The 18,183-nt window shown below is 37.6% G+C and overlaps 1 protein-coding gene across 1 annotated transcript in view; it reads right to left on the reverse strand.

Moving 5' to 3' along the window:
• ERC2 (ELKS/RAB6-interacting/CAST family member 2) overlaps positions 1–18,183 on the reverse strand; it is a 370,025-nt gene that overhangs the window by 247,885 nt on the left and 103,957 nt on the right. The window contains exon 5 of the mRNA XM_054216425.1: positions 9,251–9,325. Within this exon, the coding sequence (XP_054072400.1) occupies positions 9,251–9,325 (75 nt within the window). The remainder of the gene's footprint in view (positions 1–9,250; positions 9,326–18,183) is intronic.

Here is an 18,183-nt window from a genome sequence, read left to right on the forward strand (position 1 = left end):
CTGCTATAAACTGAGACTAATTCTATCGATTTTGGCTTAACGAAATGCAGAATTTAGACCTCTTTCACCATCAGAAACAAGCGTGTAATGCTGTGTTCTGTTGTGCAGTCCGTGGGGAGTACATTCTGGTCAGAATTCCGTCTTTATTCCTACACAGCTAGGGATGTAGGAAGAATGGAAGATGCCCTATTTCCCCGATGTACATGATAACATTCCTTGTTTGCTTTGCTAACAATCTAGGCCCGGCTATTCTTCCAAGCTCGTACACCCAAATTTAGCCCGCGGAGGCCAGTCCACCCTCCCTGCAGGACAACCGGCCACTTCATCATGGGACTCAGCCTGCGGCTGTTTCCCTGGTTCCATAGAGTTCTGCCTGCTGTCAAGAGGGAGAAAGTTTGTCTCCTCATATACTTTTCTTCCACTAATTCCTCTAATCACTGAGAGAGTATCTAGCACTTTTTATTATGAGTCTCAAAATAAACAAAACCACAACCACTAAAAAACTGCTACATCACAGCCAACGGCTGCCATATGTGCCAGGACGGCACCGACAACATCCAGTGCTACTTTTGTTGTTGCCGGTCACTTGGAAATTGACCCTCTCTCTTCAGTGAGAGTCACAAAAATTGAAAAAAGTGACTACACAAACTTGTCACATAATTTTCTGTTTAAATATTGCAAAATGAATCATTAGGAATTCTGCTTTGGGCCCTGTTTGCAGACATTTATTAAGAAATTTGAAACGTTGTGATTCAGGTGGTCAGACAATCAGTTCAAAGATGTGAAGGAACAACCACCCATCAAAAGTAAGAGATTGTTCATAACCAAAGTAATGTATAAAAAATAAACTTAGAAGTCTTCATAACATATAATTCTTATTTATGTGTACCCTGTTCCACTGAAAACATCCGAAAATCATGATACTATGACCGCAGCAAGCAGTAGAACATGGCAATGATCTCATTCAAAACAGTTAGTTGAAAATTAGCATCAGAATAAAAGCACATTTCTTCTGTGAAAGATCATGTCCTCATTAAACAGTTTTGTTCAATCACACAATCAAAACCACAGTAAATTAATAACACCACCATACTAATATAGGTACGTATATGCCGGTTCAACCCCACAAAGAGAACGGCTTTAAAATGAACAGCAGGATTAGCACTGGCTTGCAGTCATACAAAGTGACCGGGAAACGTTTGTCTGAATCAGAATACTGATAAATACACAGTCGGCTCCCTTACATATACTTAAAAAGTCCAGAATACAAATTTTCGCTTAAAAAACAAAAAATCAGTTATACGATGATGGGGGAAGGGGAAGGAGAAAAAGTAAAGATAGACTTGTCAAATTTTGCCTACTGCTAACACGTGAAAATGGGAAAAGTACATCTAGCCTGCTGCTGAACGCAGATTCACTCCCATCACGCTGCGATATACCAGTTTTCCCTGGCAGGTAGGTTTCTGGGTTGTACAACTATGCAAACACACTGTGGGTCCTGTCTGAAGAGTTTTGCCAGTGTGCTCTAATCCAGACAAGAGCTCAGTGATGTAAACGGATATAAAACTTTCAATAAGAAATCTCAAGACAAAGGAATTTGAAATAGAAGGCGAGGAGCGCTATCTTCTGTCAGCAGACATGCTTTCATGCGTATAGGCAAAGTAACGCACTTTGAAATACCAAACCCTGTTGTGCATCCTACAAGTTTCCAAACGAACCAATTCCAGAAAAGGAGCTCCAGCCAAAAGAGAAAAAAAGTGCCAGAATGCAAAGGAAATAAAACAAAAACAACAACAAAAACCAACAAAAAAACCCCACCAACGACAACAAAAAAACCCTACAAATTCTTTGAATGGGAAACTTGCCGTTTCTTATCTTTTACCCCACTATCTGTTTCTTTTCTGGAAAATATCTGATATTGAAAATGCTGATGATAATCAGCAGTCCATATTTTCTGTTCTTGAAGTGTATGTTCAAAGAGAAAGAGTATTCCACCAAAAATCGATTAAAAACCACAAAGGAGATGACTAGGGATGCAACTTCAAGATAAACAAACAAGCAAAGTCCCACCCCACACACCCCCCCACCACTCCCTATTCTGGAAAACTTCCCACCAGCTTTTAGGTTCTATGCCTATATCTTATGGAGTTGGTTTTCTGAATAACAACTTTTCAAGTTACAGGTAAAATGCAACTTTTAGAGCAAAGGCTATATAAATTACCATAAAAAAAAAACCCTCAGTAATCTTCCTATTAAATGACCAGCCCTTCACATGACAGAAAATAATCATTTTTAAGATGTTAACTGTTCTGTTCACAAAACGTTTTTCCATAAACTTTTTTTTTTAAAAGAAGAAAGTAAAATAAAACATTGAGATAGAATGAAAAAAAGAAAGAGGAAGAATTCTCATTAAATCTTGTATTTTGGAGAAACTGCACAAAAAGAAAAATACTGAAAGAAAGGAGAAAAAAAGAATTTTAAAAGCTATCAAGGCTTATGCAGAACAATAAATTACTGCAGCTCTCAGACACTACAATCAAATCAGCTCGCTCCATCAGACCTCATTTTAGAAATTTTCTACTCCTATTATTGAAGATAAAAGCAAAACCTAAGTTTCAGTGCACTTTAGAATGGTTTTGCACTGAATTATATTAATACTTACACGACCTGTTTTGACATTTCATGTGGGAGTAGTCCTCATCAAATCTCTCCAGCTAAGTCTTTAAGAGTCTGGCTTTTTGTACTGCAGTTGTATTTTACATGTTTGCAAATATCACATGGCAGAAATAATTTATAGCACAGCCTGTTACACTCTTTAGACGGTTTATACATCACAGAATAACATTTAAGCTTTATGAGAAATATCTAATGTAACTTTTGGAAGCATTTTCTGTACTTCTACTTTATCACAAGAAGTTTGAACTCTCTAACGAGAAGTTCATTTTTAATCAAACTCCGCATACTGTGATTACAGCTGTATAAAAACTAGTTTTTCTATCTCTAGATAAATTGTCACTGTTAGCTTTGTATTAACTTTTTATGTGAACAGAAGCCAGAAATTTCAAAAATTTTGAAGACTAAAATCTGTTTCAGAATAATTTATCAAAAATGTCAGCGATGACAAGACAGAAGAGAAGCCAGACGTGACCTTCGTTCACAGGCTGTTCAAGGAGTCAAAGGTGCTGCTCCCTTATGTATGAACGACGCAGCACCGACCCCACTCTGCAAACGCACTGGACAGGCTGCTGGCTTGCCCAGGAAACCTGAAAGTTTTCCTGTCTGGACAACTGCTACAAAGTGAGGAACCTTGTAAGTCAAAGACAATACCGAGAGCCTGGAGTTCCCAATGGGCATTGTCACAATGGAGTTGGGTTGACTTCCAGCATGTTAGATAGCTTTGCTTTCACTAAAGTTTTGACAGAATAGGCACATTCACATAAAATCTTCCAATTCAGCTGAGTCAGCATTTTCCCCCAGAAAACTTCGATTGGAAAACTTTCAACCAGCTCTTGTTGTGGCACAGGGTCTGGCAATCTTTCAGAAACTGAACCAGGAACAGATGCAGTATTTCCTTCAAACCTCTAAGACTTATCCACATTAGCAGCATTCTAAAAAACTACGTGGGTCTGTGTTGAATCACAAAGAAAATTCCTTTGCAGTAATATTAAGGAATCAGCTTAGTATTAACCGGTACTAATAAACATCTTCCAAGTTCTACAACAACGCAAGATTTTTCCAGTCAGGCCCTCTAAATCTGTTGAAAGACAAAGATTATACAGCAGGATTGGTGATATAGATCAGGGTGCTCACCCTAATCTATCCCCCCCTTCCAACAGTAACCAATACTTCTTCCTCACCTCCTTTATTAGAACAGTGTCGCAGATATTCTATGAGAGAGGTTAGGGCTATTTCCATGCTTGACCTAGCAGAAATCCAACTCTTTTGGAAAATGGAACAATTAGTATGTGTCCTGATGCTGGAGAAATTAATATTCCACAATGGAAAGGAGACTAACTCTACAAACAAGTTTCCACACATGAATCTTACATATTCTGTCCTTAAAACAAGAGTGCTATAGACCATTTCCTGAACACTTGGGGAGGGGGAGGGGGCCAAACATTTGTAAATAATGCAGCATTCCAGTCTGTCTTACAGTAAAACAAAAAGTAATGGAATGCTACTCTTCATCATTTCAAATACCTTATAAATTTAAACTGTCTGTGAACAAACTTGCTTGCAAGGCATTCAAAAAGCAATCAGAAGAAAATATTTTAAACTTCACATTTAATAAAAATTGCATTTAAATGCACATATGCCCACTTGCTATCAACAGACCACACATGACCACACATGTTAATTTAATACAGAGAATGTTCAGGTTTATTTTGAAGATGAGGGAAACTGAAAGTTCATGCAATCTTAACAATAAGAGTATGTTGCACCGCAAACACACGTACACACTTTTTTAGAACCAAACCCATACCTGAAATACCAAAGCTGGATCAATACATAAAGATGGCTCTTTCTGCAAGTAAGGTAAAGCACAAATATTTTCATTTACTTTACAGATTACCATTTTTAAAGACTTTTTAATTCTTGTTGCTAGACTATACATACTTCAGGATGGCCAATACCCTACACTCAGGATGAGCTTTATGCCATATCTGTAGGCAACTAATTTCTGATTTTCTCTCAAGTAATACCACTGGTTTAAGCCAGGAACCGTCTGAACAAGATCATACAATCGCAGGATGGCTTGGGTTAGAAGCAACCTTTAAACACCATCTAGTCCAACCTCTTGCCACAGGCAGGGACATCTTTCACTAGACCAGGTTGCTCAAAGCCCCATCCAAGGGGCAACTTGTTCCAGTATCTCACCACCCTCATTGAAAAAAAACTTCTTCTGTATGTCCAATCTAAATCTACCCTTCTTTCAGTATAAAATCATTGCCCCTTTATCACTACAGGTCCTGGTAAGAAATCTTTCTCCATCTTTCTTACAAGCTCCCTTTAGATACAGAAAGGTCACAATAAGGTCTCCCCAGAGCCTTTTCTTCTCCAGGCTGAATAAGCCCAACTCTCTCAGCCTGTCTTCGTAGGAAAGGTGCTCCAGCCCTCGGATGATTTTCATGGCCCTCTGGACCTGTTCCAACAAGCTCATGTCTGTCTTGTACTGGGGACCTCGGAATAGAATGCAGTGCTCTAAGTAGGGCGTCACAAGAGATGAGCAAGTTTTGACCTTACTCATGTGCTCTGGAGTACTACGTAATGAAAGAATGAAATAATGAAAAGTGTGTTTCCGTTTACTCTTTTTTATTATATTAATCAGTGTTAATAAACTTTGGATATCACTGATACTCAAAAATATCAGTGATCTAGCATTTGTCAGCACACAACACGCAAAGAGGTATGCATGAGTACAATGGCAATTAAAGGAAAGGATTTCAATGTACCAGCTTTATTTTATGCTTGAACAGACAAAGATTTAGGCATGAGAAGAAAACCTGCTGTTTGATTATATATAGTCACAAAGTCATAAGCAACCACTGCAACAAAACTAGCCTGGCTTCCTGTAGAACACAAGCCATAAAATTACATGACTGCTGTTAAATATACACACAATATTTTAGTGTGTATTTGCTACTGCTAGCTTCCACGCACTATATTTTGCAATATATTTATTTTCATTAGTGGAAAGGACATTCTTTTTTTTTTTTTTTTAAATGTATATATCTCAGGTAGGTATCTACGGACTGTAATGTCTTTGCTCTGTCATTTCCTATTTGTTAAACTAAAAAAAAGTAAGCTCCTGAAGTCATTCGTTGTTTGGTAATATTTTTACACATTCCGGTGGCTCTTCTCTGAACACCATGAGCTCCATGATGTAACGCTGCTTTGGGCAGATGTGCACTTCAAAACTGATAGCCCTTTCACTAAATCCAGGATAGAGACGGCATATCTAGTATGCCCCACCTCTTAGAGAATGGATCTCAGAGAAAATTATGGTGGGGGGCTGAGGGAACAAAATAAAGCAAACTAACAAAAAAACCTCTTGAAAGCAAGGTCTACAGCATGATTAAGCAAGTTTCAAAAAAACAGGAGCTTGAGGAAATAACAGGAGCATGTGGGAAAAGGCAGCATCCTGCTCTCCTCCTGTCCTGTGACTCTGCTTTCCAGAAGAACAAGGGCTTCTGTAGAAGGTGGTCTGTTGCAGACAAGGGAACAGAGATTAAAGAATGTAAGGGGGAAGAATAAGCAAAAGACATGGGAGAGCTGGAAGCAAACAGGTCTAAGAAGCAAAACCAGAAAGTTAGGAAAGAAAGGCCTGTGCAATGCATCTGAAGAGACAACAGATATCTGAAAAGCAATAAATAAAGTAACAGAAACAGGAGTCAAGACATAGGATGTGAATTTTTTATCTTTTTTGTCTGCCTCCTTTTTTTTTTTTTAATAAGTATACAGAAGATAGAAAGACAGAGAGTGGTCGAGACAACAGTTATGCAGAAAATACAACTGCTGTAAGAAAAAGCAACTACTTGCAAAGTTTTCAGAGAGAACTGATGAGCATGACAGGACAGGTAGGGAAAAAGAAAAGCTGTTTAGGATCAAAAAAAAAAAAAAAAATCACACACAAGATAAGTAGGAGAAACGGGTATCCTTCATTGGATGACTGGGACAAGGGACAGAAAGCCAGAAAGCATTCAGGCAGTGGCAAGAGACAGAAGAAAAACATAGGAAAGAAGAGAGAACTGCGAAGGAGGGAAAGCTGCCTCCTGGCAGAGCCCGGGGGAGCTGGGGAGGGGACTCAGAGAAAAGCTAACGTGGCGAGGGGGGGAAGGGTTGGGTGCAGCAAAGAGAAACGTATACTGCTTGCAGCCTCTGCGTGGGGGAGAGTATGGCCTCAGATTGCCATATTAGAGGGTAATCTTCTCCCTTCTTCTACCCTCAACACTGTAGGGAAATTATTGCTTCAATGCTTGATCATTCAAAACAAATGTTCCACATTTTTTTCAAAACAAACGCTGTCTGGATTAAGACAATTTAAATTTACTTGAAAACATTCCAAAGCTGGAACTTGTAATGAAAACTGCTGTTTAATCATCTGGATTTCAACATCTTACATTTGCCCATTTTTCTTTTCAATATTAGGCCTGTTTTAGAGAGGACAGCCCCAGGGGAGCTTGTGTCTCGTGTTCACAGGGAACGACAGAACTGTGTGCCTCAGAGCCCAAAGGCGGCTCCACATCAGAACGCTGCAGCAACACAATTACAGCGTCACCTGTGACACACGAAAGCCCTCATTACAAAGATCAGATTTGTTAAAAATGGAAGATCGCAGCACTCCCAACTCTCCTGGGAGACAAACAGAAGAGACTTTACTGTCTTCAGGGACAGACACTGTCACAGTGGCTGCAACTGCAGTCGTTGCGTGTGTCATTCGTGTGTCATGTCCCGTTCCCCCCCCAGCCCTCGTTCTTTTCAAAGAGTTTTGGTACAGGAAGAGGAATTGCAAATTATTTTGCAACATAACATCTACATCATTAATAACCTATATGGAAGACCATAAATTATTCTAACGTGCTATCTCTGTATCCCAAAACTTTTACATTTATAGTTCTTAATATTAATAGCAAGAAAAAAGTTTCTCAGCCTGGCTTTCTCATATGCTTAGGCTAACATGTTACTGTCAGACACACGTTTTAGATTCCGTAGACTTCTCAACTAGAACAAACAGGGAAGGTCCAACGCAAACACATATCAGAAGATGGAATATTGAAATCGATGAACCTTCTTTTTACTCATATAATCCAAGCTAATTATTACCTATTAAAAAGCAGATACTGTAGCTATTAAGTCCTGCTGTTGTTGTAACTATGCGTTTACCACAATGTTCAGACATGCTGAACTCATTTGCTCATAACAGAAGTCACTGGCAAAATGAAGCCTTTAATTTGCACTTCCTTTTAAGACTGAAATGAAAGACCATCATTAAAGTATTTCAGGCAGCACTGCCAACTCACAAATTATCTCAAGTCTCATGGTATTTTTCTTAAAGATGTATATTCCAGAGTCATAGAATTATAGGAAAATATCAGTTTTCACTTTTTAAATTATTTTTTTTTACCTTTTGTTATTGTGGGGGAAAAAAGCCACGACACTTTAGTAATATTATATATCAAAAAGAGGAAACTATATTCAGGACTAAGACAGGAGGTGCATCACATTTTGTCACATCACTCTACTGATGCAATGAAGATTTTCCTTAGGTTAGATGTAAAACAATGGCCAAATAACCACCAACAGAGGTATTGTTTCTAAAGATCAAGAAGAAAAACACTTTACATCGGCCTTGGACAGTTTGTGTTTGCTTCTCTTGTCCATTTATTCCATATACTTTGGCTCACCTGAAACTTTTTTTTGCCCCCAACTCTTTTTAAAAGCCATATTCAGTTCTCATTATTCAGCAATGCTGCACTTGATTTTTTTAATCAAGTCTTATTAAGCAAATAGTCTGGGAGAAAGAAATACTACTTATTCCTAGCTTAACAGCAAAATAAGTTCAGAAGTAAAAGGAAGCAAAGGAAACATTTAATGATTTAATAGTAAAAGTTATAAATTGCTGTGGGCTAACCCTGGGGTAGGCAGGTAAGTGCCACACAGCTGCTCAATTCCCTCCCCTTCAGTGGGATGGGGGAGAGAATCGGAAGGGCAGAAGTGAGAAAACTCGTGGCTGGAGATAAAGCTAGTTCAATAGGCAAAGCAAAGCTGTGCAGGCAAGCAAAGCAGATTATGGAATTCATTCATTACTTCCCACCAGCAGGTAGATGTTTAGCTATTTCCAGGAAAGCAGGGCTTCATCACGCGTACAGTTACCTGGGAAGACAAATGCCATAATTCTGAATGTCCTCCCCTCGTTTTATTGCTGAGCATGACATTCCACGGTACGGAATATCCCTTTGATCAATTCAGGTCAGCTGTCTCGGCTGCATTCCCTCCCAGCTTCTTGTCCACCCCCAAACTGCTTGTGGGGCAGGGAGCCGAGTGAAAGACTGAGAAAGCTTTGACGCTGTGTAAGCACTGTTCAGCAACAGCTAAAACATCAGTGTGTTATCAACACTGTTTTGGTCCCAAATTCAACACATAGCACCACACAGGCTGCCATGAGGAAAATTAACCCCATCCCAGGCAGATCCAGTACATGAGTTCATGCTACAAAAATAACATACGGTAAAACATGCAAAGACCATACCTTCATTTCAATAACTGTTTGAAGAGCCTTTGTCTTTGCTGGCTCGGGCTGAAGTTGAGTTCTTCTATGCAATTCCTGTGGAGGGACACGATAGAAATAAGCCTGACGACTCATCGTTCCATTATTTCAATCACTCATATGAATTTATTACAACAAAATAAACGTCTGATGATTAGAAGCATGTAACTCCAAATGCTACAGGTGCTTCCCTCTCTCTAATCCCTCTAGCATCACCGCAGCACTTGTCTTACATTACAGTCAACTCTGACAGCACATGCGCTATTTCTGAAACCCCGATCAATAATTAATGTCAACAGTGACAAAGCCAGCAAGTAATTTCTTAGTCCAAATACAATGCTGCTGCTTCTGCCTAAACATCAAAACTTAATTAATTCAGTTTTGTTACTAATTCAAATACTGTTAAGTCATTTAAAATCCTCTACTGTAGTTTCTTCTTAGTTTTTCATTTAATATCTGAAATAAGCAATTTAAAGACATTGTATTTAAATTTGACATTTTAAGGATAATAATTATATAGTGGGTTGACGCAGCACCCTCTACAGTAGCAATTACATTTCAGTTTTCACATTTTCATAATATTTTTTATGCATCTTAATCCACAGGTAAAAGAAAAATAGATTGCATTAGTTAAGGCATGCAGTTAAGAGAATTAATGTCTACTAGTCTTTATAAAAAAGGAGGGTAAAGATGGCAGGACTCGGCCTCGTAAAACACAGAAGTTCTATCTTGGTATGAAATATTTCAATAAAAAACCTCACATATCTACACAGACCAATGTAAAGATGTTATGAAACATCACCATTTCAGAATCTGATGATGCTTGTAACCCTCCCACAAACCATCTGAGCAGTTTATTAGAAAACAAAACTGAATTAGGACAGATACAGTTCTGTCTTTTAGAGCCCTTCCCCGACGAAGGACAGGATAGCCATGGTAGATGCCTTTCTCTCCCTGTTCTTTCTGCCCCAGTGGGGTACACACTCAAACTAACTTTATAACCACAAAAAATACATCTCTGCCTGGTAGGCTGAGAAGCTTGGTTCATTCACCGCAAAGACATTAGCTGACTCCAGAACCCGAGCTGTTGTATCTTCCAAATTATGCCTCTCCCAGCTCATCCTCATAAATTTGGGCGCGGGGGGGAATCCAAGAAAACATAACACTGTGGGTCCTAATTATCTTTATTCCCATCTCTCAAATCCTCTTTTCTTGAGTGAAGCAAACAATGTATAACTTGTCAATCGATTCATAGACTAACAATCAAAAATATAAACAGCTATGGATTGTGCAAATTCAATATCCTGCCCCCCCCCACCTCAGCTTATACTAGTACATTTCTGGGTTTTGCCTCCCTAACCACCCACAAGCTTAAAAGTCATAATTTTTTGTATCACGAACTATCAATCAATTTCTTGTTCTGTTTAGCAACAAGCGTATTGCTTATCAATGACTTTGAGAAACAACCACTCTTTAAAGACTATAGTAGGAGTGATTTGGGGCACGTCATTAAATTAAAATCTACTGATAATAAACATCTTTATATAATACACTCCAAAAATTGTGTGACTTAATACATTAAAATAACTGAAAGAGACAAGTTATTCGTATGTGCTCCATTTAACTGAACGTAGATTACTTAAACTTGAAATGTAGTATATGACAGGACATGGTATCAAGACACCCATCCTGAAATGGTTAGGTTTGGCATGCATTTTTGGTTGAAATATAAGAAGCTGTCTATAGGTAACAGAAAATGTTATGTATACAGAAATAGATCAATACTTACGATCTGTAGAATTACAGTTAAGTAGCCAAGTTACAGTTAAATGGCTGGTAAATCAAGACCGTTTAGATCACACCAGTTCGATCTCTTTTTTCAGACTCCTCTGTTCATGCTCTTAGTCTGCAAACATCTAGGGGCACGGGCAGTTTTTCATTCCCTATTTGTGCTGTAGCTAACAGTGGTACCTATGACACCTTAGTCAACAGCAATATAAAGAAAGAGTTGGATGTGCTCTGTCTTGCCCACTCTGCTGTTTCCATAGAAGGCATGCACTCAAATGTAATGGTTATAGTGTTAAATTAGGTTCTGACCTGAAATAGCCCATTGATATCTCGATAAGCCACAGCAGTGCCTGAAGAGTTAGATTAGGTGCATGTGTTTGAATGCATAGCTAAAGTTAAGTAGGTCTGCATGCCTTTTTATGACATTAAATATACTGCAGATATATGCATGTATATTTAAATTACCTCTAACATATGACAACAGTGAATTTCTAATTTTGCACTGGGCATTTATGAAAAAGCATACCTGAATGGACCTTTTTCTTTTTTTTTTTTTTTTTTTTTTTTTAATTACAATTCTCCACATTATAAAAGAAAGAAGTCTTTGCAAATCACCTATACAGGGAATCTCTCAATCACCACCAGCTGTTGGTCTCAGATTAAACAAGTACCTTCACTACACAAATGTTTTAAAAAAAATAAGAGTATGTCCTAGATTTGTCATATAGTTCTCCTACAAAAGTCATGGAAAAATAGTTGGCCAGTCGTACCGCTATCAGATCAGCAAAAATTACAGCTAATTCTAAGACCAGACTTTGCTCCCCGAGGCCACATAAACTGAGCTGGAGTATAAACAGGATTCCACACATTACCCAGGGAGACAAACCAGAGTTTCCACCCCCTTAGCCAAAGATGAATAAACTGCCAGAGATGAGTATTCCTAGATGTCTATCATAGCGTGAAGCCTTGCCTCATAATACTTTTCCTGTTTGCTTTATGAATCAATCTGATGCTGGCTGACTTAAAAGCTTTTCTCCTCTATCCCTGATGGTAAAATGAAGCAGACTTCAGGATTCTGGAGAAGATCAGAAAATGACTCCCACTTTATTATTTTGTGTGGGTTTTCTTCCAATGAGATTCAAATGTTTGGAGACTCCCACAAGGCTCAGTTCTGGAATTTATGTTGTTCTATGTATGCGTTTTTTCTTTTGGGGTACCTGATTCAGGGATATACTTTTGGGGTACTGATTCCAGGATACTACCACTTTACGTGCATGACACCTTAAATACTGATTCTTTTTCTATCTGAGGTCATCTGGAGGGCTTCAAATTTGCCTGAACAGCTAACCAAGAGATATTCTGAATATTTCATGAAATCCTTATAGACTAAGGAAACCGGTTTTTATCCATTACATCATTTTTTGGAACAGTGCTACTTTGTCTTTTTAATTTCTTTTAATAAAAAGCCCAGAGAGCCTAATAAAAAACTTTTTAAAAAAAACAACCAAACAAACAACAAACACCAGGGACAGTTTCTTTTAACCTGAACTGTATTCAATGGAACTCTTGATACTTACATCCTTGATAAAGTACTTGTGCCATCATCTCTGCAACCATCAAGGTCTATACTAAAATCCCTCAGAGATGCACTCACCTACGAAATTACACTTCCATTATATCCCCTATATGACATCTGTATCACTGCAATTGGGAGTAGTTCTGGGTAACCACTTTCTTTGCACATACAAATTCATTATAATTCTGCACACACAAATGATTTATAATCCTACATAACCAGATGCCACACCTGGGATTTCCTGATGATGCTCACTTGTCAAGGTGATTAAAACACTCCCAAAAAACTGATAGGTAATCAGATCTTTTTCTTCACATTAAGTTTACTCTGATATTCTTTACTTTTAGACCCAAATGAATCTTAAACCAAAGCTGGTCATTGCTTTCTCCTTCCACAGGTTTCTGGCACACTAGTTTAACATATTTTGTTGGCTTCAAAAGTAACTTCAGCACAAAATTTTACCACTAATTTAAATACCAAAAAATCCCAAGAGAAGACAGTTTATATCATATATTTCCTAAAGTAATGTTGGAAGATGAGTCCTGTTCTTTTGTTCAGAAATCGATAAAAATACCTTGCAAGATTTTATCATTATTGACCAGTATTCAAAATCCGCAATACATAGCATAGTCTGAGCCTAATACTAATTAAAACCCAAACAAAACTGCTTTTTTATCCCAGCTTTATTATAAGATACTTCATCACTTGGCTGCAGGAAAGTCAGGGTGCTGCGAACTGATCCTCCTCTTACTCTGTTTCTGATTTATTTTGTTAAGGTTCCTAAGACATCAGTGACTATGTGTTGTTCTGATTAGATGAGGTTGAGCTGAAACTCTTAAATAAAAGGCTACACCAATATTGTTAATGCAGTTCAAGGTTTTACCTTCTATTTACATAAAACTGCCTAAAATAGCATGACACAAAGTGCTAGAAAGAAAAGGACTTTTTCAGAAAAACAGGCAATTTAGAGACGGTATCACGAGACTGTCAGCAAGCGCCTGCATTTCAACTGGTAGGTTTGATTGAAGAACAGAAGGAAAACCGAATTGTAAACCAGAAGATTTTAAAAAATTAACACAAAATTCACGATTTATAAAATATAAAGACATGATAGGAACAAAGGCATCAGAATCAAGTAACCATTGGAAGAAGAAAGAGGGGTTAAAGATGGCAGCAACTCTACCTAAGGCAATGTAAAAACAGGCATGAGAAATCATTGTGTCAGTAAATCTAGCTTCTTGTATTCCTGGGTAAAATGTACAAATCTGTAAATCACAGCAGGCCATAGTATAGGAGCTGCTAGTTCTCTCAAACACCTCAAAGCAGACTGCTTCCATTCTCCTGGAAAAGAAAGCCTTGGTATTGCTCCTACGTGATCAGCTTGTCTGAACTGTAAAATCTAAATCAGCAGTATATTAATATTTTGATCAATTATTTAAGTAAAAGCACAGCCACTTACTTACCTAAAGCGTCTAAACAGCAGTGTTTCTTCAGCCAAAAATACCATTAGAAAGACTGGTCAAATTCCATTTAATCAGAATATTACAAAAATGTAACATACAGGAATTCATTTATTCTTAACGTATAAGCTTATCTTCTCTTTCCTGTTTTCTAACCCTTCACATCTACCCCCAGCCAAAATGGTCTCACAATAATTTAGATGAAAGTATATTTAAGAAATCCTGATGAAACTCTTTATCTTTCTGGAAACCATAAACTGACAACACAAAATTTCCATGTCTGGCTCCAGTGCATAGGATAAAACCCCCTGTATTATTAGGAAGGATTCCAAAAACCACATTGCCATTGGTCGTCTTTTAAAAACCCACTACCATAGGTACTTGAACTCTGTGAGAACTTGTTAAAGAAATTTTGTCAAATCCCAACAAATTTTATAGTTTGAAGAAATGAAAACGTGGATACAACCCTATGAAATTAATCATTACAGGAAACTATAAAAAGCTGATAGTTATATGAGTTCTGTACCGGAGAATTAGTTTCTTTGTAAATTGGGTGCATTTAAATTTATTCAGTTCTCACAGTTAAGCAAAATTCTCTCTCCATTTAGCATTTTCAAATAAACAGGCAAATATGAGTTTTGATGAATAGAGTATATAGGAAAAAGTTGCATTAATTAGGCACCACCACCCAAAAGAAAACAAAGCCCCACAGACAAGTCTAACAATAATCTTACTGGCCTCAGTATTACTCCTTAAACAACGATTCTGACACCGCTCCTGACCTACATTAGAAAAGTTCGGTGTGTTAAAAAGAGTAGAAGGGAGGAAGGAGGCGTTTTTACACCAGATTAAAACCGCCATATTCAATCAGTAGCCAAAATATTTTTTTACAATGATCATACTACCATTATGGCTGAATTCATGCATAAAAGAAGGGCTTATGATATGTTTTACCAATATGCCTAAAGACAGCCTATAAGGAAAAATAATCTGAGCATTAAGAAACTCAGCTTTCCTTTGACTTGTATGTCAAAAACACTTTAAGCAGCCATGGATGTTGTCAGACTGGAAGAGTGTCCTCTGGCAAGAGACCACATATAAAAAGTTTCAAGTGAAAAGGCGATTTGTGTATGGAGCTTGAAATGCATGTGGGACAATTTAGTTTCTAATTGAAAGCACATCGAATGTTTCCTGAAAGTAGCTACTGAAACTCTACTTTCACCAGAATTCTTGAAAATTTATTTCTTTTCTTTGTAGAAGGAACAAAATGTCGAGAGGATCATTTCTTTTTTTGCCAAATATCGCTAATCTTTTTCCCCTTACCAAAATTACTCCTCCAAAGTTAAGAAACGTGAAATGTTATCGCTTCACAAGTATCTTCAGAGAAAGAAATCTGACAATAAATAGTTTTCTCTCTTCTCCCCATCCTAATTTTATTTAAAAACCCAGAACAAAACCCCTGAGTGCATGCAAGTAAAGGAAGCCCATGTGTTTGTTTTCAGGGGTAGTCAATTAGGATCAGAAAATAAAAGTTCCAGTTGCTGCTTGCGCTTCAGCAGAGCGTAGACTCTCTAGTAACATCCTGCCTAAAAGCCATTCTCTTTGCAGTGCATATGAAGCTTAAAAATTGCATGCAAAAGTATGCCAATTTTTTAAAAAACAAATGTTTAAAATAGACATGTATTAATAACCCAGCTGCACTAAAAGGAGTCACTTAATTTACATTAGGACACATGAATGAAACATAGTGGGGAGTTATAAACTAAGACGTTTAGGCATTTGTATTTGGTTCTGGGGGTTTTTCTAGAAGACTTTATCTCTTTTTAAAATCACATCTTCAAATTCTAATGAAGTGAAACCCTTATCCTAACAAATCCTTTATGTAATACATAGTGTTTAATATATCCTTATCCAACAAATCCATTATTTTAAAGATTTATTTCCACCCTCCAAGACTGTTTATTCCTTCCTTCCTGTTTAGAAGTCTGAACACATAAAGAAGGTTTTTAATGAGTTTGAAAAAGAAAGAAATATCACACCAGTTTTTACAATAAGTGTAACGCAATACTAACCATGGAGTAATAATGGAATTCCACCTTAGGGCTTAACTAAGAGTAGACGTCTCTAGCTCCTGCCATCAGAAGCATACAGGCAAAGCTTAAAAGGGTAAAGTCACAGCAAATTTTACCAAATATGATCCTAAGATCCAGAACATAACAACAGAGATGCTGCTGTGTACCAGCTCCACTCTTTCATAAATAAATGAAAATAAATAAAATAAAAAAATTAAGTACGTACTACATTACTGTGAGAGAGTATGTTACAAGCAGTGCCAACATATAGTGCTTGTGGTATTACTATGGGTCAGTTCATATAAGCAGAGGAAAACAGTTTTCCAATAGTTCTTCCCGCATTCAAATAACTAACATGCTGCTAGTCTCCTCAAGCAAGCTGAAACGTAATAGTTCTGTTCTAGAAGAGCAACAAGACAAAGGGTACTATCCATTTTAGTGCTTTCCCCACCTTCCGACCTACGCACACAGCAGTGATTTTTTTAATTTCTATTCTGCATCTGTGCTACTCTTCAGACCGAATGCAGGTGAAAAAACAATGCAAATGTTACTTCTTAAATGCAAGCAAAATAACACTGCCAAAACCAGGGTCAAACTCAGAGCCAGAAGTACTAAATATTTCACACGTTTGCTGGACAGAACTCCTAAGATGGCTGAAGAATGTATTAACTGGTGTTAAAATACACCAGACTTCAAACATGCTGTTCACTTTTTTTGTAGAAATCACTTTTATAACCTTATATTGATGAAACATCAATCCTTGATCAGAGTATCACTGCAAACAACCTGGGCCAACCAAGGAGAGTGCTGGCATTCCCTACGTGATGCACACCGCCATGTTTCAAGTAATGCTTTAAACTGATTAGCATAGGACTTAATTTTTAAAAGAATAGTTTTATAGGTGTATCTATTAATATCCATACTTGTTATTAATGGCTATACTATTTCATTATTATCTTTCTACCCTACCTTTTACTGTATTCCTTACTGTCTCTTTTCTCTTCACATTGGCTCAGTGAAATCACTAGCTAAAATAATTTATGGTTTTGATTTTCAGTTCCCTATTTTCTCCAGGAAATGCTTTTCTAAATATGGGTGGGTTTTACTTACATGCATTTAAAATTACTGCTGGTTTAGGCTATTTAATATTTAAACATCAGGCCTTAATCAGCAATGCCAACAAACCTCAGAGCTAGTAAGACTTAAAATGTGGAAGTTCCTTGGCTCTTTGGTATGGCAATTTTTTCTTACAAGCAAACAAAGTTTTGTGGTGAGGTTTGTGGTGTGCCTCAGGGGTCTGTATTGGGACCAATACTATTTAATATCTTGATCAATCACACACAGCGGGACTGAGCCCACCATCAGCAATTTGTGGATGACACCAAGCCGAGCGGTGCAGCTGACAACGCTTGAGGGAAGGGATGCTGGCCAGAGGGAACGGGACAGGCTGGAGGAGTGGGTCCGTGTGAACCGCATGAGGTTCAACAAGGCCAAGTGCAAGGTCCTGCATCTGGGTCGGGGCAACCCCCAGCATCAATACAGGCTGGGGCATGGACGGATGAATGGATTGATAGCAGCTCTGCTGAGGATGACTTGAAGATCTTGGTAGATGAAAAACTAGGTATCATTATTTTATAACATAAAGATTACAGTTATATTGTCATGTAATGGAATGTGAAAGTTTTCAATTAACAAAATCACCTCCCCTAGATATTCAGACAAATTTCATCCCTACATTCCCAAGCAGTTAATACACATGCAAGTAAAAGCATTAGACTGCTGGATCAAATTAATGCACAAAAAGATCGCCTAAGCACTATACTCTATATGCCCAGAAGTTGGGTTTTTTAACAGTGTATCATATCAACATTCATATTCTTTGATTAGCTTTTTCTACCGCATACAATTTGAGTGTGCAATACAATGTTATTGCAAAATACGTAAGTGTACATATTTGTATGGATAACACTAGTAAAAAGGATCATTGATTAACAGAAATTCTATATAGCTGTTAGGTTA

Source organism: Rissa tridactyla, chromosome 10 (assembly GCF_028500815.1).
Source record: "Rissa tridactyla isolate bRisTri1 chromosome 10, bRisTri1.patW.cur.20221130, whole genome shotgun sequence".
NCBI classification, from domain to species: Eukaryota; Metazoa; Chordata; class Aves; order Charadriiformes; family Laridae; genus Rissa; species Rissa tridactyla.